At 38.5% G+C, this 23,274-nt stretch overlaps 1 protein-coding gene across 1 annotated transcript; it reads left to right on the forward strand.

The window, feature by feature from the left end:
• The first annotated feature begins 9,897 nt into the window (after nucleotides 1-9,897).
• LOC140854288 (F-box protein SKIP23-like) lies at nucleotides 9,898-10,965 on the forward strand. Its single transcript, XM_073249842.1, has one exon. It carries the CDS (start codon nucleotides 9,898-9,900, stop codon nucleotides 10,963-10,965), a length of 1,068 nt encoding a protein of 355 aa, XP_073105943.1.
• The last annotated feature ends 12,309 nt before the right edge of the window (nucleotides 10,966-23,274 follow it).

Consider the following 23,274-nt stretch of genomic DNA (forward strand, 5'->3'; position numbering starts at 1 on the left):
ACAGTTTTTACATTCTTCTGCTTTCTGAAAAGAAAAATTTTTTGTGCACTACGAATGATGTAGAAAATTCAACATGAAGTGCACCATCTTATCTGATTGATCTACATGTCATCACTTTTCAACGTATATTTAATATCCGTAGATCATTTTTTCGTTTAAAAATTTTGTATGATAAAAATATCCATACTCTTTAGTTATGGCACCCCTTCATAAAAATTATGATACTCTTATACTTTAAAAAAATTATGACACTCCTTCTTAAAAATTATGACATCTCTTCATAAAAATTACAACATCTCTGTGAAGAGGAGTGTCATAATTTTTATGAAGGGGTATCATAATTTTGTGAAGGAGGAGTGTCATAATTTTTATGAAGAAGTGCCATAATTCTGTGAAGGGGTATTATAATTTTTTCGGAAGGAAAGGGGCATCATAATTTTTGTGAAGGATGTCATAATTTTTAAGAAGAAGTGCCATAATTTTTAAGAAAAATATTTTTATCATTCAAAATTTTAAATAAAAAATATAAATATAAATATTAAATATGCATTAGAAAGTGATGACTACATGGTCCAATAAGACAATGTGGTGTGCTCCATGTCAGATTTTCTACACCGTGGGTGGTGCACAAAAAAATTTTCTTCTGAAAAAAGAACTTTGGGCCGTCATCTCTGTGAGCCTATAGCTAGCCACAGGATCACGTTAGCCTTCTCTCTTGCATAAGAGAAATTACTGCATGCACCAGGTATAAGTGAATCAGGTCAAATCTTAAAGCATATACATGGTGGAGAGCGTGCAATCACGAATCGATGAAATACAAGGAGTCGCATGGTGTTTTATCCACCATGGGATTTGCACGGTCCACTTGCACCAGGTGCATGCACGAAGCCACTTCGAACCATCCCATGGGCATCATACTATCAATTTCCATTATTGGTGCGCATCTGGGTCAGATGCATCACACGACCTGGAAGGAATTCTGCATCAATAGTGTTCATCGCAGCAGCCGAACGGTTAACTCAGCACATCAAAAATCTGGACCCATCAAATGTGATCGCTCATCGCTCTTTGCTCCACCTGGCATGCGCAGAGGGTTGGGAGAATTATAATATCCTTGCCGAAGGCGATGCATCATACACGTTGGATGGGCCCCATCAGGGCTTGTCAGACCGTGTCCTTGGGCTTTCGACGGTTGGAGGCAGGCCTTGGCGTACGATCAATTGCTTCTTGTTCTGACACATTACCCGCTCCTATCATGCTTCCCCACAACCTAACCCTCAATTGGTTCTTCGAATAATCCTTATATCTGAACTGTCCATTTGATTCCCTCTCTGATTTGAGCTCTCAAACATTCTCGACGTTTAAAATTTTTTTAAAAATATTATTTTTTTAATATTTATTTTTAAATCTATCCCTTCTTCCATTTTATTTTCGAACATACGGCATGTGGGCTGAGTTGGCATGAAGATAGTCAAACCACATGTTGAACATGCGATTTTGGATTTGAAATCACATGTTCAACATATGATTTCAAGTGATGTCATTTATCATAACAAAAAATTTAAAATTTAAAACTAAAATCGCATGTTGAATATGCAATTTCAGTTTTTATTCGAAATGAAATCGCATCTTCAAGATGTGGTTTTATTCCCCTTTTTTAGAAAAATTACATGGACACCCCCTCAAGTTTACCTCAATTTCATTTATACCCCCTCAAGTTTGAAATATTTCAATTAGACCCTCTAAATTATTGAAGTGTATCAATTATTCTTTTCATCTATTTTCATTAATGGAATACTATCATATGATCCTCACAAGATGTCCTATTTTTTTGAAATTACAAAATTACCCTTGATTTCAATTTCTAGTCAAGTGTTAGCCAAAGCGCCAAAAGGTAAAATCACATACCTCATGTGACCTATTATTTTGGATGCCCTAAATATAGAGGGGAGGAAAATGACCGAGTCTATGGTCCTTACTGAGAGAGATCTTCAATTAAGCCTGCCGTGGGTAGAGAAGAAAGAGTCACCATGTACGCTGTGGGTGGAGAAGAAGAAATTTATGGAAGAAAGGAAAGGTTATCGATGGAGAAAGAGGCAATGGAGGGTTTCCAATCGAGCTCTTCTAGTTACACCTCCTCCTGAAGTATCAATTTTTGCCATTGTGGAACCAGATCATCACTGAGGACCTCTTGGACCACCACAAATCCTGATCAACATTTTTTTGGATGTGGGATGTATGAGGTACAATAATCATTTTTGTCATTTTCTATCACAATGTCTAATCTTTATGTTTAACTTCAAATTGTTTGTCAGGTAAGTGGGGGGCTATGGGTACTTTCATTGGCATAATTCCCCTTCAAATACTAGGGACAAGGATATTATCAACAGGCTTTTATAATGGAACAAAAGGCTTAACGGCTAAATACTAAGCTACAAAAGAAGGGCCACCTGGTTGGTTTGGTGTATGCTAGTATGCTGGATTGCTATACTTTTTTATGTAATCGATTCTCCATTTTAAATGTACTGATTGTTCTCGATTGAATATTTTAATTTTATTCCAAAAATTTTGTACATTGTTTTAGGGATATTTCAAGTAGATTGTTGTATTTTGTTATCCTTTGTAAAAGGAAAAAAGTTTTCTCTAAGTTGATAGCAGTGATGGTTGTTATAAGTGCTACATTGTTAATGATACAACATACTTACAAGTTGAACATGTAATATATTATCTCAAATACAGTTCAAAGGATTCAAGAATCATATTCTGAATTAAGAACTAGTTGCATAGTTAAGGATTTTCTGCTATTCCCGACATGTATATTCATTTTCTGAAGTTAGAATATCATAAAGTAATGGTTTGAATTATTTTAAGAACCTGTAAGTATCCCCCTTGAACTTCTCTGAGGCTCGTAATCTTATCCCCTATTATATTAAAAAGTTTTGATAAACACCCCTAACATTTTATTGTTGTTATACTTACACCCCCTATACTATCAAAGTGTTGAATATACACCCACTGTTTTGAGAAAAAAGTGAACAGAGGCACATTATCTTATGCAGTTTCGGAATACCTATAAGAACTTTTTCAATCACATGCATCAAAATATCATAATTTTTAATAAAATTTAATAAAAAATATATAAAATTTGATTGACAAATCACAATGTATCACATGCATTTAAAATGTACCAAATTATTTTATAATATTTCATAACATAAGACAATGTATCAATGCATAGATAGAACAACCTAAATACACCCAAGTGGATTCAAAAATACATACAAAATACAATGAAGTCCCTGATATATCCAAAATGGCCTTGGTACAACCAAAATGACCCTGATACATCTAAAATGGCCCCAATATATGTCATGGTTGAGATGAATGGAGTGCTCTGTCTGAGACAAATGACCTGCTGCTAGCTGAAAGAAAGCTGGCTATGAGAAAAAATGAGCAGGTTGAGATATAATAGCTCCTGACTGGGAGGACAGAGGCTGGGAGGGAGCTAGCTAGGAGGAAGTAGCTCCTAGCTAGGAGGACAAAAGCTTGGATAGAGCTGGCTGGGAAGAAGTGCCCACTGAAGTTGCTGTCTTCTTCTTTCTCTCACTGTCTTTAGTCGATAAAAAAAGTATAAAAAGATAAGTAAATATTCATTAATTTCAATATTAAATATAAACATACCTGTGATCTCTCTCTTTTCCTACTAATTTGGCTCCCAGTTTGACTAGACGTAAGTGGTATCTTATTTCCTCTTCGCCTTGTCCTTCCCAGGGCCTTAATTTGTAAGTCCTAGAGTTATGGTCCTACTATTGGCAATTTTTGTATCTTAAGGATGTACCCCTCCTTTTGTATCTACTAGAATCACCATCATTGCTCACGCTGTAGAGATAGGAGTTGCTACTACTATTTGATTCTTTATCAGTAGGCTGCTTCTCTTCAAAAAATTAGCTTTCTCATGAGGTGGAGAATGATGTACCCAAGATCTCAACTCCTCCTCAAGTACATCTCTATCTACATAATCATCAAAAAGATCATCATCATCATCATTCGAATCACTTAGCTGACTAAGTGATTCATCACTACTGCTTTCACTGGCAATTGTAGGCTTTGAATTGGCAGCTTCAACCCCTTTTAATTTCTCATCAAGTTTAAACCTAAAGCCACCTATCCTTTTCATTGCCAATCTCTTTACTCGGATTCTTGGTGTTGATGCAGTTATATCTTTTTTAGTGGGCATCTCCTCCCCTATGATTGGGATACACACCAACAAGCTCTATTTGCCTATTTCAGATGAAGGAACATTACCTGCATCCGCTTGGAGCTCAACATATACCTCAACCATGTCAACACCTCGCATTGAACCCAACATCTCCAATATGTCGGCATCACACCTTAATTTTCTCAAGCCATTTTGTAATGTCTGTCCTGGTATTAGGTAATAAAAATAGATACAATTTGTGTACCCTAACTGGCTCATCATGTCCTCTATCTCTGTGATACTAAATCTGCTTTTATCACAATTATCAAACTATCGACTACCAGCTTGACTATAATGATAGGTTGGATGGTATTTGAAAGATCCATCATAGTGGATTTGTACGATAAATAAGTCAAAGTCCATCCTTGCACAATGAACAAGAGACACAGAACATTAAAAAGTGACTTAAGTGAAATATTGGTGGATGTTTCTTAATAGAGTTTAGACTATGAATTTTTGCATACTGCTAAGAGTCAAAACAGGTGCTTGCCTAAGGAATTAATACAATGGAGTTTTAGCTTAAGTTGAGTATCTTTAGTTGCTGTAAGCACAGTAAGCCATAGGAGAATAAGTCAGAGTCTATGAGAGGTATGCCACAAGAGAATCTGACATTTTCCTTGATAATTGGGTTAATCTGATATAATAGTCATGTGGACATGTACAAAAGATAGAAGACACTAAAAAATACTAGGTTAATCAGAGTCCATCCTTGCACAATGAACAAGAAACATAGGATACTAAAAATACTACTTGGCTAAACTGAAATATTTCTGAAAAGAGAATGACATCTGACTGTGGGAGGCTTCCTGTGGATTCCATCTGTCATGCTCACGCTTATCAAAAAAAAGGATCACAAAATATGTAAGGATAGAGCGACCATAAAAAGCAGAGAAAAAGATCCAAAAAGTATCGATTTATGATCACAAAATCTTAAAACTATCGGTCGGCCACTAAAGAGACATACATCAATAGAATAATCATCATAATCATGATTTTATATGAAAAATAAATTGTTAAAAGATATATTATCGATAAAAGAAGACGTAGGGCTCATCAACGGATGGAAATAAGGTATTCAAGAGGCTATCACGCTCATGCATAAGGGAGGAGGCACTGCTTGATCGAAATAGAGAGTGGGATGGAGGTCATCATTGGAATATCAACGGAGAACAATTATCGGAAGCAAGAGATGCAAAACGATGGATGTTGAAATAGGGAGGGTCGGCATCGTAATAGATTTTGAAGGGATGGGCATTTCTGTATTTTTGAAGGACAACATAATGACATTATCACTTAAATAGATGGAAGAAGCACATTGATATGCTTCGATAATTTGGAGGATCTAATTGAGATGTTTTAAATTTGAAAGGGTGTAAGTGAAATTGAAGAAAACTTGAAGGGGAGTCCGTGTAAATTTTTCTTTTTTTTTTTCATTCCCAAGGGTGCATCTCATTTTTTTTTCATCCTCGGCTCATACCAAAAGACAAGCGGGGGGCACAAGTGAGGGCTTTGCCAGGACCAGGAAGGGAAGGGGGTGCTGGGCGGCTGAGGCAGTGAGGGGGGAGGGTGGGCGGTGCATCGGGTGTGAGCGCAAGGGCTGGGCGAGGGCGTAAGGGGTTAAGGGGTAGTTTTGTGCTCATGCAGAGCGATAGGGGGTGCAGATGCAGGCTTCACTGGGGCCGAGAGGGTGGAAGGGGGGCATCGGGTGGTAGGGGCCATGGGTGCGAGCACATGGGTTGAGGGGAGGTACGACATTGGAGAGTTGAGGGGGTTGTGGGGGGCCGCGATAGAGAGAAACGAGCATGGGACTCGGGAGGGACAGTGCAGAGAAGTGGCTGTCAGGTGAAGGTGCCGTGGGTGGCACATCAGAGGAGGGGTGGATGTGAGTCAACCACCGACAGATGAAGGCAGAGGATCGTCGGGGGGGGGGGGTGAGAGGAAGGGAAGGTAGAAACGAAAAGAAAAAATATATATATATATACATATATATAATTAATAATAAAATACTATTATGTGATTAATAATAAAATATTATTATTTTATTTATGACTAAATATTATTATTTGATGTGCCCATCATAGTTAAAAATTTAAAATTTAAGTTTATTTTTAAATTTAAAATTGAAACCGCATGCTGAACATGCGATTCCAGTGAAATGCATGTTCATGATGTGATTTCATTCCTTTTTTTCATTCTCGCATCTCTGTTTTTTTCATTTTCGGATTCGTACCAAGGGGCAAGTCGGGGGCACCAGTGCAGGCTTCGTCAGAATTGGGGAGGAGGGGGGTATCGGGCGATGGGGGGCAGTGGGGTGCAGCATGGGGGGGCGCATGGGGTGTGAGCGTTGGGGTCGGAGGAGGCGGTGGGTCGCGGGAGGCATGGGGTGCGGGCGTAGGGGTTGGGGGAGGGTGGAGAGGGTGGGGGGTTTTATGTTCGCGTGGAGTGACGGGGATTGCAGATGAGCAAATTTATTATTATATAAAATTTTTATTTTAGTGATAAATATATTTATTGATTTTTAATGAAATATCATATTATTAATGCATTAATATATTATTTAATCAATATAATTTTTTTATTAATATATTATTAATATATCACTTTTATTAATTTTAATGCATTAATATTATATTACAAAAAGACCTTCTATTTCTAATAATGATGATATTATATTATTAATAAAATGATGATATTTTATTATTAATAAAATAAGTATATTTTATTATTAAGTAAATAATAATATTTTATTATTAATTAAATAATAGTATTTTATTATTAATTATTAATCAATAATGGAGTCCCAGTCATAAAAGCTCGGAATCCTGGTCTAAGTCTTTTTGATAATGGAGTCCCAGTCGTGGTCGAAATAGGATTCTGAGATCATATGGTATAAATAGTTGGGTTAGGTAGATAGCTGGGATTCAGAGAGCGAAAGAGAAATATTGTGTAGCTGCCATGTCCTGGGCCGGCCTTCTTCCCGAGCTACAGGCACTCATACTGTCACGCCCCGAACCCAACACCCGGGTCGGATACGTGATGGCCGCACACTCCTTAGAGCAAGCCCTAAAGAATATGCAAGGCCAAATTAAATCATTACAACCTTATCAACCATAATATTTAATTTCAATAATAATTCATAAAACTTTGTATAGGTACAAATTAAATTTCTTCAGTTCTCTGATCAGGTACTATAACACTCTATCTATCCATCTGCTCACCCGTAAATCCAAGCCATAGCCAATCTAAGTCATCCTGCAACTCTGAGAAGAAAAAAAAGATAAAGGGGTGTGAGCTTTACAGCCCAGTAAGAATTTCCATATCACACTGATATAGTAATATAGTCTGAAAATAAGGATAAGCAATAAAATATAAAATCTCATGTTCAATGTCCAGAATAATGCAAACATTCATAAATTTTCTGTCTTGTTAAAATAGATGCATCATCATATGTTAACAGGTGAAATACTTTTGTTCAACAATTGTTTCATGTCTTATCTTTCATTTCTCCTTTCATAATCACATGATTTTTAACAGTTTCCTTCTGGCTCTGGACTATCCAAGTCTATACCTCAGTCATCATCCGGATCGAATCCATTTAAAAAGTCTTTCAAGACTGTCCCAGGATGAGCTCCTGGCCGGCTGTCCCACGTACCAAAGCCCGTTAGAGGCTGTCCCAGGCATAAGCTCCTGGCGGGCTGTCCCAGGCATGAGCTCCTGGCCGGCTGATCCATCTGTAAGCCAGTGGGGGCTGTCCCAGGCATAAGCTCCTGGCGGGCTGTCCCAGGCATAAGCTCCTGGCCGGCTGTTCCACATGACAAGGCTAGTCCATACCATATATCTCTTTCTTTTCATTTAATCATTATGTGTTGATTTCATCAATCAATTCTGTCTTGCATTATGATCAATTCAGATATGTCATATCCATATAATCATGCCATCAATCTCTGATACATATATATTGACATAACATACTCATGCTCAAAATCAAATAACAGTATCTTAGGTATAATAAATTCATCGATCTCAAATCCGACGATGCAAAACCAATGATGCAAAACCAACAGTAAAATAGCATATATATAATAGTGATCATGTACAGGGATTCTTACCTTTACCGGTGACTGATCCAAGCACAGAAATCAATATTCTTCTTTGATTTATGAATTTATTTAACAAAATATTCCACTCGATATCATTTGCAGACAATCATCTCTTCATAACCCTGATCAATATAAAAAATCACATATATGGAGAAAATTACCGATAATTGATCCTAATACACAGATCGAGGACCTCTCTTAGGATTAACCAAAATTAGGACTTGTCTATGTATCTGGATCTTCCACTAATCCATAAGACTTCTAGAGAGAGAAAATTCATGAAGAGAGAGAAAATTCTAGAGAGAGAAAGTAGAGAGAGAAAGTGGAGAGAGAAACCTTCGTATCCTTCCGATGAGACAATCATGGTCGAGACCATCAGAGATCCTATCAGGGTAACTCAATATGAATCAAGTGTTACAAATTTTGAATAGGATCGAACTGGGATCAGATCTACTGCACGAATTTCGAAGCAACCTCAGATCATCTTATTTTCATCTTCAAGTTTATTCTAGGATTCATGATGCAATCAGAGAGAAAGAAAAGATCCTAGAGAGACAAAATCCGTAAAGAAAGAGAAAAGTCTAGAGAGAGAATCTAGAGAGAGAAAATATAGAGAGAGAAGGTAGAGAGAGGAGAGAGAAAAGAGAGAGAAAAGAAGAGAGAAAGGAGAGAGAGAAAAATTCTCTCCTTCTTCTTCTTTTTTATTTTATTTTATTTTATTTTTATTTTTATTTTCTCTTTTTCCTTTTTTTTTCTTTTCTTTTTCTTTTTCCTTTTTCTTTTCTTTTTCTTTTTCCTTTTTCTTTTCTTTTTTCTTTTCTTCTTCTTCTTCCTTTCTTCTTTTCTTCCCGCGGCCTCCCTTGGCTGAAACAGGGGAGGACCGTGAGGTCCCCCCCCTCGATGGCTCGGGCTCCGACGGCTTGGCCGGAGATCCGGCAACAGGTGGAGGCGGCGGTGAGCAATGGACGGCCGGCGGCAAGGTTCGGTCGGCGAGAATCAAAAAGAGATCGGAAAACAGGAAATTTTTTTGTTCATGGATTTTCCGGCGAAGACGGTGGCCGGCGGCAAGGCTTTGGGCCAGAGGAGAAAGGGAAGAGGGAGAGGAAGAAGGGGAGGGGCTTACCTCGAGCTCCGGCAGCCGAGAAAAACTCCGGCAAACTTTTTCTTTTCCATCTAAGAACCCGCGGATCCTTTTGAAAAAAAATCCCTCAATCTCTCAAAATCCCGTGATAAAAACCTAAAGGAAGGGGAAAGGGAATTTTATAGAGGAGGAATCCGGTTTTTACTCGGATTCCCCACTCCTTTTCATGGTGGGAAGAAGACTCTCAATGGGAGTCTTCTTCCTCCCGATTCCTCTGTTTTTTTTTTTTTTTTTTTTTTTTTTTTTTTTTTTTTTTTTTTTTTTTTTTTTCTGGGTCGTTACACATACTCGGCCGTCTGGAGGTGGCCGACTACCTCCGGTTCGGTGCCGTCTGCCGCTCATGGTGTTCGACGGTGGCCGAGAGGCCTTGCCTGCCGAAGCCGCAGATCCCATGGCTGATGCTCTCCGATAGCACGAGGGATCCCGACACCCGCCGCTTCTTCAGCCGCCCGGACCAGAAGATGTACAAAATCCACCTCCCGGAGATCCACGGTCGCTTGTGCATCGGATCCTCCGAGGGGTGGCTGATCACCGTCGACGAGCTCTCGGAGCTGCACGCTCTCAATCCGCTCACCGGGGCATCCTTGGCCCTCCCATCCATCGCCACGTTCTTCGATGTCGCCGGTGTCGTCCGTGACTCCGACGGCCGCATCACCGACTATGTCATCGGCTATGATAACCTGGGGGAGGTGCCGTATGAAGTGGAGCACATGCGCTCGTACTACTATTTGAAGGCAATCCTCGACCACTCCTCTGCAGCCGTGGCGGTCATCCACGGAGAATTCAACGATCTGTCATTCGCGCACGCTGGGGACGAGTCATGGACCGCGCTCCAACCACCAGTTCCGCGGATCTTCTGGGACATCATCTTTCGCAAGGGGCTGCTCCACGCTATGGCCATCAGCGGGGCACTCGTAGTTTTCGATCTCGATGCCCCGGGCTCGCCGGTGGTAGTGACATGTGTAGAACGTCCCCATTCGCAAAAGTGGGAGCAGCGGGGCTGCTGCTTCAATCAAAAGTACCTGGTGGAGTCACCGGACGGTAAGGATCTGTTCCAGGTGTGGAGGGACTCGCGGTGGTTACCGGTGGACGGGAATGGCTGGAGGGAGTCCATCCTTCCCGGCGATGCGAGGATGACTGTAGCATTCGCCATCTTCAAGCTCGATGAGAGACGGAATGAGTGGTCCGAGGTCAAAGACTTGGGTGATCTCGCCCTGTTCCTCGGGCTTAACCACTCGATGGCACTGTCCACACGCGAATTCCCCGAGCTTACTAGCAGCAGCATCTATTTCACCGATGACTACATAGATGGGTACGAAATGAATCAGCAAGTCATCCGTGATATCGGAGTGTTCAATTTGACAGATGGAAGTTTCCAGCCCTATGATTTTCACTCGATCGATTCTGAGTGGAATTGGCCGCCACAGATCTGGTTCACGCCTGCTCCTTTCTCAAGCAAGCCATGATGGAGGCTTTACTGGATGATCAAGATGGCATGGTTAACGAATACGCTTATGCTAGCAGTCGAGATTCATTGCCTCCAATTTTATTAGGGTTTCTATTTAGCTGGTTGGTCTTAGGATTCAGGATCATGTTAAATTAGATTAAATCTTTGACTTCATATACTACTAGACCTCTTTCAGTAAAATATAATGATTTTTTTTGTCTTTTATCGAGAAAAAGAGTGAATGATTATATATATATTATATATATAGAGAGAGAGAGAGTTTTCTGAGAAACTCATTATTTTAATTTTTATTTTTTTTATATATTTATTTTTTTTAATTTTTTTCTTCTATTATTATTGTTTGATTTAATTAGGCTCGTTGTGTAACTCATAAATTCATGCATGTGGGCTAGTCTAGGTCTAAAAGTTTTAAAAATAAAAGCAAAGGATCAATTCGAACGTCCAAATTAGGTCAACCCCATTTCATTCTCACTAGTTTGAAAAAAAAAAAAATTCTCAGACCTAAGCTACAGAAAAGTAAATATTAATATGAAATGGACACACACACACACAACCAGTTTCATTCCGCATAACCAAAATCTTCCAATGTTCAAATGTCATGAACTTGAATAAAAAAGATCAAAAAATTTTTGCACATGCGCATATGCAAATTTCATTTTTGAAAAAAAAAAATCTTTCAGTGAAAGGCCCTATTACAATAACTATCCCCATAAAGCAGATTTCCATAATCTGAACATAACTCATTTATCATTCATCATAAAATAAGCTTGAATTTATTATACAGAAAGTTTGGCAATATTCAGAACAATCGTTGAACTATTAAACTAAAGACAATAGTAAACACATCCATTCGACCTCAAAAAAGTTGCCAAACATGCCAAGACTAAATGGTGAATACTGTTTGGGTGAGGCAAGGTGTCGATTTGTTGAAAAGGACATGATCTTCTCTTTCATAGTGGAGAAATTGTTTCCTGAACATGTTAGATGTAATAGGTTCGCATGTGTGTTAGTATACAAGGTCTGACTCAAAACAAGGACCACTATTATTTTTACCCATCTACATGTCTTGTGATAGTTGTTATCACCTTTTTTTTGTATGTACTAAGATTCATTACGTTTTTCAAATTAAAATAAGTTATGGAGAATCCATACAGCTTCTTTTATTGCTAAGGATATATTATGGTAGATTCAACTGAATCAGATTTTTTTTATTTTCGAACTTTCATTATTGTATGCATGCTTACTCCTCAATCATCATTAGATATGTATATGCGTGCATGAGTGGTTGGTTGGTTTCCTCTTTTATTTTATCATGCATGCATGAGGGCAGATTTTCATTTATATTTTCATCCCGTAGCTAATTTTTGCTATAAGATGTCACGTCCCGAACTTAGCACCTGGGTTGGCCACGTGACATAGCCACACAATCCCTAGAGTAGTGCCCTAGAGATTATGTAGGAGCTAAATAATTATAAACTCAAATATTTTAAATAACCAATTAAATACCAAATATATCAACCGAATCACAACTCCAAATCAAATAATAAACTTTGTTCGAATACAATCATTCAAATGTTCATTGGTGTCAGAGAAATTAAACTAGCTAAATTACTAAAAGCTTTAGTACTTATCTTCTCTCACCCAACCCATCCACACTAAGCATCTTGTGGGTCTGAAAAAAAAAACAACAAAGGAATATGAGCTTCTCCAGCTCAATAAAAATCACTGCACATGTACATCAGACTAATGGATAAAATGAGAAATATATTAATACCAATACAATTTTATGAAGACTCATACATACATACATACATACATACATACATACATACATACATATATATATATATATATATATATATATATATATATATATATATATATATAACTCAAATACTATCATAAATATGCATTTAATAAAAAAATAGATCATTATATACCATCATGTGTGGTCTTTATTCAACATTAATTTACAAAAATCTTAACATCTAACCGATTCATCTTTCTACAACTTCAGTTTGATAAACTTTTATCCTTTTCGACTTTGGACTAAGCATCTTGTGGGTCTGAAAAAAAAACAACAAAGGAATATGAGCTTCTCCAGCTCAATAAAAATCACTGCACATGTACATCAGACTAATGGATAAAATGAGAAATATATTAATACCAATACAATTTTATGAAGACTCATACATACATACATACATACATACATACATACATATATATATATATATATATATATATATATATATATAACTCAAATACTATCATAAATGTGCATTTAATAAAAAAATAGATCATTATATACCATCATGTGTGGTCTTTATTCAACATTAATTTACAAAAATCTTAACATCTAACCGATTCATCTTTCTACAACTTCAGTTTGATAAACTTTTATCCTTTTCGATTTTGGACTAGCCTCAACCATGCTTCAATCTTCATCTGATCAAATTTCTACTCATAAGCCTTTCAAGACTATCCCAAGCATAAACTCCTAGCGGGCTGTTCTAGATATGAGCTCCTATCTAGCTGATCCACATATAAGCCCGTGGGAGCTGTTCCAGGCATAAGCTCCTGACGGACTGTTCTAGACATGAGCTTCTGGGTAGCCGATTCATGTATAAGCCCGTGGAGACAGTCCCAAGCATAAGCTCCTGGTGGACAGTCCCAAGCATGAGCTCCTGATCGACTGATCCACATGATGAGATTAGTCCAAATCATTTTTTTTTATTTAATTATTATATATTGATTTCATCAAATTAATTTTGATTTACAGTGTAATCAAAATAGATGTAATCAAAATAGATATATCATATCCATGTAATCATGACATCAATCACTGATACATATATATTGACATAACATACTCATGCTTAGAAATCATATAAGCAAATAATGACATCTCAAGCATAGCAAATTCATCGATCATGAATTTCAACGATGCAAAATCAATGATAAAATACCAACGGTAAAATAGTATATATAGTGGTGATCATGTATAGGGATTCTTACCTCAATCAATGATAAATCAAATTCACTGCCTTATGCTTTGAATGTTAAAATTTTACTCGCTGTCCTCCTGTCCGATAGACTGTTCTCCTATTAAATTAATATTATAAAATAAATCAAATTAATTGAATTAATTTTTTAAAATCTTTTATTGGGGTTTATCAGGATCCTCACCCTTATCCCTAACATTTTTTTTTCCAAATTGTTCTAACCATCTAATAAATTGATTAATTCATTAATTATTTATTTTATTAATTATTTGATTTTTTTAATTATTTGAGAAGAAAGAGAAGAAATTTCTTCTTCTTTTCTCTTCGGCCAAAATAGGGGATCCGATCCCCCTTATCCTCTCTTCCCCCACACACAGCCAAGAACGGTTGACTTCGGCCACCCATGGTAGCTCCCGACGGCGGCGAACGTGCAGCCCCGACGATAGCCCCAACGGTGGCTGTTGCTGGTGGCACACGGGAAGGAAAATAAAAATAAAACAGGAATGGCCTGTTTGAACCCAAATCGGTAGCTTGTCGGCTTCCTTGCACACCACCAGTGGAAAAAGGTCCGAATAAAAATGAGAAAGGGGCTTACTTTGCTCCGACGGTCAAGAAGAACTCCGGCGACCCTTCTTTCCATCCAAGAGCTTGTGAAAAAATCTTGAAAAAATCTCTCTAATCTTTTAAAAATCTCACAAAATCCCATGGTAGACACCTAAGGGAGGGGAAGGGGGTTTTATAGGAGAGTTTTCCTAACCCTTACCAGATTCTATCAGTCCGATTTTGTCGAAGTTGGAGAGGAAGAAAACTCTGGTTATGATTCTTCCTCCTCCTCCCATCATGGGTTCTTTTGGGCTCACCAAAGTTTGCCAGGCCCAAGAGCCCTATGGGGTGGGCCATGACATAAGATGTGTTATGTTTTGGTTCCCCAGTGGGCTTTTGTACATTCTGAACTGTATGTATATTCTAAATAGTTCTAATACAAATCAATATGGATGATGGGCGATTTTGGTGTAAATCCTTTTTGGTGATGTGGTAACATGTGACTATTGAGGACAGATTTTCATTGAACTTGTATCTTTTATCAAGTTTTCTCCATTGATTTTTACATTTTCTTTTAGTGCCTAAATAATTTAGTATTATATAGCTCTTTGGTCAAGAATGGTCAAAAAGAATTTCTCAAGTCTACAGATTAGCATGGAACATTACCCTTGCATGTTTACTCCTCCAGCCGATACCCATCAAGCCTTATCCATAGGATGTCAGCAATGCATTTTTACCTGACTATTGCCAGACTCAGACTAAATAAAGTTGCATTGCCGAATTCATTAAAATTCCTTTTAGGCTGTATTCCACTTCAAAATTGAACTCTCTTTTAACATTATCGAAAATGCACTGTGACGATACTCTCTTCTTGAAGCCATAAATATTCAAGATTATGTATTTGTATATGATTTGTTTTCTCAATGTTTATTGATGTGATTGTGACATGAAAGTTTCTACTTGTTTGTTAGCATACCTCCACTTCCTGTAGCAGGCCTCAGCGACCAGCAGGTTATAGAGCAAGCCAAGAGTGACGTTCTGGTATATACTACAACGTTCAATCCAATGAAGAACCCAATCTCTGGGTAAGTATAATGGATCAAAAGGCTACTGCTTCTCAAAGGGGAAAAAGACCATGGATTTTTAAAATGTTATACCTTACGTTTTAGCTTCCGATCTCTTGTTACCCGAGGAATTGAAGTATATTGTAAATATAATGAAGTGCATGAAAGTTTGTTATAGCCATGGTTCAAAGTGGCATATGTAAACTGATGCAGTGGCTTCAATTTAATGCACTATACATGCAAGGTCCGCACATGTACTGATGTTTGTAGCTGTCTTGGCACAGCTTGTGTGCAGGCATCATGTTACTTCTCTTGCAGTACTATACGTGAGTATCTCATTGCTTCGATCTGGTTTTTCATGTTCTCGGAAGGGAAGAGAAGACTCTTATGAAGCTGGTTGTTGATTCCGAGACCGACAAAGTACTTGGACTTGGTGCATCCATGTGCAGTCCAGATGCAGCTGAGATTATGCAGGTAATTTTTCTTGACTCGGACACTTATTAGTATCAGCATTTTGATATTTTCTGAAATAACTTCTCTTCTGAACATGCATCTTCTTCCGATGATCATGGCTATAGTTTCTTCGTATAGTAATATGTGGATAACGCATAATAAGTGGCGATCTTGCTTCTATTTGTTATCTTGAGTAGTGTTTCCATTGCATGACGTTATTTTAATTGTTATACTCAGGGTATTGCTCTCGCACTCAAGTGCAGAGCCACTAAAGCGCAATTTGACAGCATGGTAAGCCAACTTCTTGTACTCAAAAATTTCCTGCGTTAGATATCCTAGTAAAAAAGATGAGCCATATAAAAGAGTCATACCGGATGCTATTTATCTTTCCACGGACTTGCAATGGAGCTTGTTGGCATTCTGTCCTGTCATAAAAAAGATGAGCCATATAAAAGATTCATACCGGATGCTATTTATACCACTTAAATTCTCCTATATAAATGCCGACACCAAACCCTAGCCATCGTCCAAGTCTTCCTGTTCGGCGGCCGCTCCAGGAATCCCATCAGATTGAGATTCCGGAGGACGGAAAAAAAACAGAGGAAAAATGGGGGAAAATATAGGAAAAATTAACGAAAACAAAGAAACTTGCGGAGAAGGCTGCAAATATGAGCTCGGCGAGTCCTTTCCGTACTAAAATTCGCGGAGTCCCAACTCCAGTCAAGAAGGACTCTGTTCTCTTGTATGGTATAAATAACTGTGGGTAGATGGCAGGGCGCTAATACAGTCAGAGAGTTAGCTGCCATGTACTGGGCCGCCCTTCTTCCCGAGCTACAGGCTCTCACACTCGGCCGTCTGGAGGTGGTCGACTACCTCCGGTTCGGTGCCGTCTGCCGTTCATGGTGTTCGACAGTTGCCCAGAGGCCTTGCCCGCCGAAGCCACAGATCCCATGGCTGATGCTTTCCGATAGCAAGAGGGATCGCGACACCCACCGCTTCTTCAGCCGCCCGGACCAGAAGATGTACAAAATCCTCCGATGGGTGGCTGATCACTGTCGACGAGATCTCGGAGCTGCACGCTCTCAATTCGCTCACCGGGTCATCCTTGGCCCTCCCATCCGTCACGACGTTCCCTAATGTCGGCGGTGCCGTCCGTAACTCCGACGGCCAAATCACCGACTATGTCATCGTCTGTGATGACCTGCGAGAGGTGCCGTATGAAGTGGAGCGCATGCGCATGTGCTACTATGCGAAGGCAATCCTCCACCCCTCCTCCGCTGGGAGTGGCCACACCGTGGTGGTCATTTACGGACAATTCAATTCTCTGGCACTAGCGTATGCTGGGGACGAGTCATGGACCCAGCTCCAACCACCACATCCACGGACCTTTATGGACATCATCTTTCGCAAGGGGCTGCTCCACGCTATGGAATACACCGGGGAGCTTATGGTTTTCGATCTCGATACCCCGGGCTCGCCGATGGTGACATGGGTAGCAGGTCCTGATTCGAGGCTGGGCTGCTACAATCAAAAGTGCCTGGTGAAGTCACCGGACGGTAAAGGTATGTTCCAGGTGTGGAGGGACTCAGACTGGGTACCAGTGGACGGGAATAAACAGAGGGAGTCAGTCTTTCCCGGTGATGCGAGGATGAGTACAGAATTCGTCATCTTCAAGCTCGACGAGAGACGGAACGACTGATCGGCGGTCAAAGATCTGGGTGATCTCGCCCTATTCCTCGGGCTTAACTGCTCGATGGTACTGTCCACACGCGAATTCCCCGAGCTTGCAAGCAGCTGCTTCAATTTCATCGATGACTATAGAGATGGGTGCATATTCGAACAGCAAGCCATCCGTAATGTCGGAGTGTTCGATTTGAAATATGAAAGTTTCCGACGCTATGATTCTCACTTGACTGATTCTGAGTGGAATAGGCCGCCACAGATCTGGATCATGCCTACTCTGCACCTTTCTCAAGTATGCTCGCCGTAAGTTCCAAGCCATGATGAAGCCTCTGCTGGATCATCAAGATGGGATGGTTAACCTGTACATTTATGCCAGCTGTTGAGATTCATTGCCTCTAATTTTATTAGGATTTTTATTTAGCTGCCTGGTCATGAGTTTTAATAGCATTGAGATTAAGTTCATGTTCAGTTAGATTAAATCTTTGACTCTATGTATTAGACTTTTTTGGTGAAAGATAATGACATTTTTGTCTTTTAGTGAGAGAGAATGTGTGGTTTTATATGGAGGAAAAGAGAGCTACATAAATTGTGGTAGGAAGAATTTTTTTGAGATCCTTTTGTAAGATGAGTCAAATTTATTATTTTGATTTTTATTTTTTTAAAATAAATTTATTTTTTCTCTTATTTTTTTCTTCTATAATTACTGTTTGATTTAATTGGTGCTTGTTCTACAACTCATTTGATCTATACTTTTACATATAGTTGCCAAAATAGATTCATTAACATCATTCTCTATTTCATTCTTTTTTTTTTTCAAATTGCTCTTGTTGCTGTCATTGTCATCATCGTGGGTAGGTTAGTGGAAGGAGGGGCAAAATATGCAATCTTTTCGTGAATAGAAATTTTAGTAATCAACTTAACAAAACAAAACTGAAATATTTTTTCAGTACTATATAGATAGGGTGCTTTAACAATTGATAATACAAACTAAACAAAACTAAAAAACTAAATTAACAAATAAAATAAATTTTTCATCTATCTAGCTTAGATGCTTCACTCTTCAATTACACTTATATAAGCTCAAAGATTCCAAACCATATCCTTGCCCATGTCAATCCTTCGCTCATTTCTTCATAGATTCCTTCATGTTGATTCCAACCAACACGTGCTGGTCTATTGACATTTTCTTCAAACAAGCATTCCAAATAATTATTAAAAAGCAGTTCAGACTATTATGTCCAGCTTCAAAATTACCTTAGCAGTAGCTGTATCATTATTTGAATCAGGGGTTAGGGTATTGTTACAAGTACCTATATGTGGCCCATATGGTTCAAGTTCAACCAGTGTGGTATGGTACTACTCTGGCACACTATACAATATCTTGGACACAGCACATGAAAATAGAGATGAAATACCATGCATTAGCATGACATTGGCAAGAGAAGCATAATGGTACCAGTATGGTTTGCCATACCATCTCTTATTATCTAGTGTCAAGCATACCGTACCTCCTCCCTTCTAAGCTCATCTCCAAGGCTTGCAAGCCCCTCCCACGCCGTCGCCACCTCTTCCGCCCCCCTGTCGGCGCCCCTCTTCTCCTCCTTCCCCGATCCCTCTAGAACCCCAATGCCAAGAACCCCAACACCAACGATAAGCAAATGTGGATCAAGCTGAGAGGGAAAAATGACTTCTTAATCAACGATGTATTGGCTTTGGGTGGCTGCGGCATCCGCATGGACTTCAACATCAATGATGGTGTCGGGAGCTTCGCTGCGAGGATGGCCGAGAGGAATGTTACCTACTAACGCTTAGGAAAAGGGTAATTTGGTCATTTCATAAGTAATGCCGTTATTTTTCAAAGATGTAAGTATAGGTTTTTTAAATACTGGATAGAAGTGTAATAAATATAAACCTTAGGGAGGTTTTTGTAATTTATTTAATTATTTTTTTCATTGTTTTTTCTTATTAGATGTGTTGGAAGGAGAGCACTTGAGGGAGATCACAGGGGTTTTTAAGCTCTGGTTGGGGTTTTGTCTCAAGCATATGGGATTGCGCGAGTTGTGGCGGTGTGAGTTGGTCCCTTGAGATTTTGAGAGTTTCGTGTTTCATGAGTGACACCCAACCCGGTCTAGAGCTTCATGTGTTTCATGTGTCATGTGTTTTATGTGTGACATCCAATCCGATCTAGTGAGTGGGCAAAGCAGCACTCCATTTATAAACCCTCTCCTGTTTTCTTGCTCCCTCCCTACTGTTTTCTCTTGCGACTCAACCCTCTCCTGTTTTCTTCCTCCTTCCCTATTATTTTCCCTGGCGACCCGCTTGTTCCTCCCGAGCGCCCCTTTCTTCTCTTTGATGGCGGACAATGATTACTCAGCGGTGCTGGAGAATGGATCTACTTGATGCTTGGCTTGTGCCAAGATATCTGGGTGGCAAACTGCACACAGATTTTGAACTGCTACAGAAATGAAAAGGCATTGTGAGCCGGTAAGTCTAGATTTGTTATTTTTTTTCATAAAGTTTTTCATATTTCTTGAAGTTCTTCATTTCTGATGTTATCCGTGTTTTCTTGATGTTCTTCTTGGCTTTTGTCTGATGTTATATAGTGTTGATGCAGGATTTCATCTCGAAGTCGGATTAGTTGGAGTTGGACGACAATGATAGGTTGGCGATGACGACGTGCAAGAAAAGTCTCCAACCGAAGATGGCTCTGGTGAGAATCTTTGATACTCAAGTTAAAATTATAACAACAAATGGAAAGAAGGGGAGAGAGGAGATTTCATACCTTAAAGATCCTTATAGGCAGAAAGCCGAATTTGATCGTTATCGAAGAAATATATTTGTTATTTCTTCTTTATCTGCTCTGTGGACAACTGTATATCAGGATCGTTTGAATTTTAAATGAGCAGGATTTGAAAATCTTGGAGGATCAATCCTTCTTTTATATGCTTTACGGCATCGGTCAGTACAAATCATCTCCAACATATAGATTTTCTAAAGTTAGGTTTCTCGATTTTCTATATCCATTCGTGTTGCTCATGTTATCTAAGTTAGGTTTCTATGATTTGTGTTTCTGGATTTCTTGAAGTTTTAATTAATTCTGAATTTTCTATTTTCAGATCTCCTTTTAATTGATTACAAATTTATAATTATGAAGGTAGGAGATAGGATTGTATTTTGGCATTTAATTCTGATTGCAATTTATATATTACCAAATTATTTGTAACCTATAACGTACTGATATATAGCCTACATTATAATTTGGTTATAAATGCAAAAGACTGAAATCAATAGCCTACATTTCAATAAAAAAAAAAGTTGTATGAATATATGGTTATAATTTGAATAGTCTTTTTCTATATATATTTTTTAATAAAAATATATTACTAATAAACTTAGATCATTATATATATATATATATATATATATTCTTATTTTCTTTTCTTTTTTTTTTTTGGGTGCAGCTCCATGCCGAAGATTTTCCTATGGGCAATGTCAAGGCCGCTTTTGGACTGAAGTCTTCTCTGTTGTATGCACCAGTTGCAATTGGACCGCGCTGTGGATAACACGCTAATGCCCTTTGTATTTCACCAATTCTCAATTGCCTGCTATCAACCCGACAAGACTATCCATCTTGAACAAGAGCACAGGGATCATTGAAACTATTGCACCAAAATATACTCTGGGCTGAATATCAGAAACTATGATATCTATCTTATCTTGTGATATGTTCCACAAAATACAGATATTTTTGCAGCGACATGAATTTTTTCGATGTGTTCAGTGCAGAAATTTTTGTAGTGACATAATTTCTTTTTGATATAATTATATGATATGAATTTTTTTTTATGCAATTCTGTGACATGAATTCGACATGGAGTTATAGTTGTATTACCATAACAAAAGAACTGTTTACCGAGATCCATGATAATATAGTTGGAATGTGTTCATTTAAAAATGGCTACCTATAGCATTGCAATAATGCTCTTGTACTTTAAGCTTGGGCTATAAGCTTATGGCCTTATCAACCTGTTAATCCTTTTGGACTATTCTGGTTTGTATTTGCTATTTCATTTGCAGCTTATTTATTTTTGGAGGGTCATGTCTACCTTTGCTAGAGTTTGGATGGTTATGTTTCCTTGCAATTTTTCTATTTCTCCAATTTTCTCTTTCTTCCTCTTTTATTCTATGTCTTTTGTCTGATTATAATTATAATTTTTTTCTTATAGTTTCTGTTTCTTGTAAACAGCTTTTACGTTCTTCAGCTTTCTGAAAAGGAAAATTTTTTGTGCACTACGGACGATGTAGAAAATTCGACATGAAATGCACCATCTTATCCGATTGATCCACATAGTCATCACTTTTCAACGTACATTTAATGCCTGTAGATTATCTTTTTCGTTTAAAAATTTTATACGATGAAAATATCCATACTCTTTAGTTATGACACCCCTTCATAAAAATTTTGACACTCTTATACTTTAGAAAAAATTATGACACTCCTTAAAAATTATGACACCCCTTCATAAAAATTACAGCACCTCTATGAAGGAGGAGTGTCATAATTTTTATGAAAGGGTGTCATAATTCTGTGAGGGAGGAGTGTCATAATTTTTATGAAGAGGTACCATAATTCTGTGAAGGGGTATTATAATTTTTTCAAAAAAAAAGGGGTATCATAATTTTTATGAAGGGATGTCATAATTTTTAAGAAGAAGCCATAATTTTCAAAAAAAATATTTTTATCATTCAAAATTTTAAATAAAAAATATAAATATAAATATTAAATATACATTAAAAAGTGATGACTACATGGTCTAATAAGACAATGTGATATGCTCCATGTCAGATTTTCTACACCATGGATGGTGCACAAAAAATTTCTCTTCTGAAAAAAGAATTTTGGGCCGTCATCTCTGCAAGCCTATAGCTAGCCACAGGATCACGTTGGCCATCTCTCTTTCATAAGAGAAATTACTGCATGCACTTGGTATAAGTGAATTAGGGCAAATCTTAAAGCATATACATGGTGGAGAGCGCGCAATCACGAATCAATGAAATACAAGGAGTCGCATGGTGTGTTATCCACCATGAGATTTGCACAGTCCACTTGCACCTGGTGCATGCACGAAGCCACTTCAAACCATCCCATGGGCATCACACTATCAATTTTCATTATTGGTGCGCGTCTGGGTCAGATGCATCACACGACCTGGAAGGAATTCTGCATCAACAGTGTTCATCACAGCAGTCGAATGGTTAACTCAGCGCATCAAAAATCTGGACCCATCAAACGTGATCGCTCATCGCTCTTTGCTCCGCCTGGCATGTGCAAAGGGTTGGGAGAATTATAATATCCTTGCCAAAGGCGATGCATCATACATGTTGGATGGGCCCTGTCGAGGCTTGTCAGGTCGTGTCCTTGGGCTGTCGGCGGCTGGAGGCAGGTCTTGGTGTACGATCAATTGCTTCTTGTTCTGACACATTACCTGTTCCTATCATGCTTCCCCACAACCTAACCCTCAATTGGTTCTTCAAATAATCCTTATATCTGAACCATCC

This window comes from Elaeis guineensis, chromosome 16, assembly GCF_000442705.2.
Source record: "Elaeis guineensis isolate ETL-2024a chromosome 16, EG11, whole genome shotgun sequence".
NCBI classification, from domain to species: Eukaryota; Viridiplantae; Streptophyta; class Magnoliopsida; order Arecales; family Arecaceae; genus Elaeis; species Elaeis guineensis.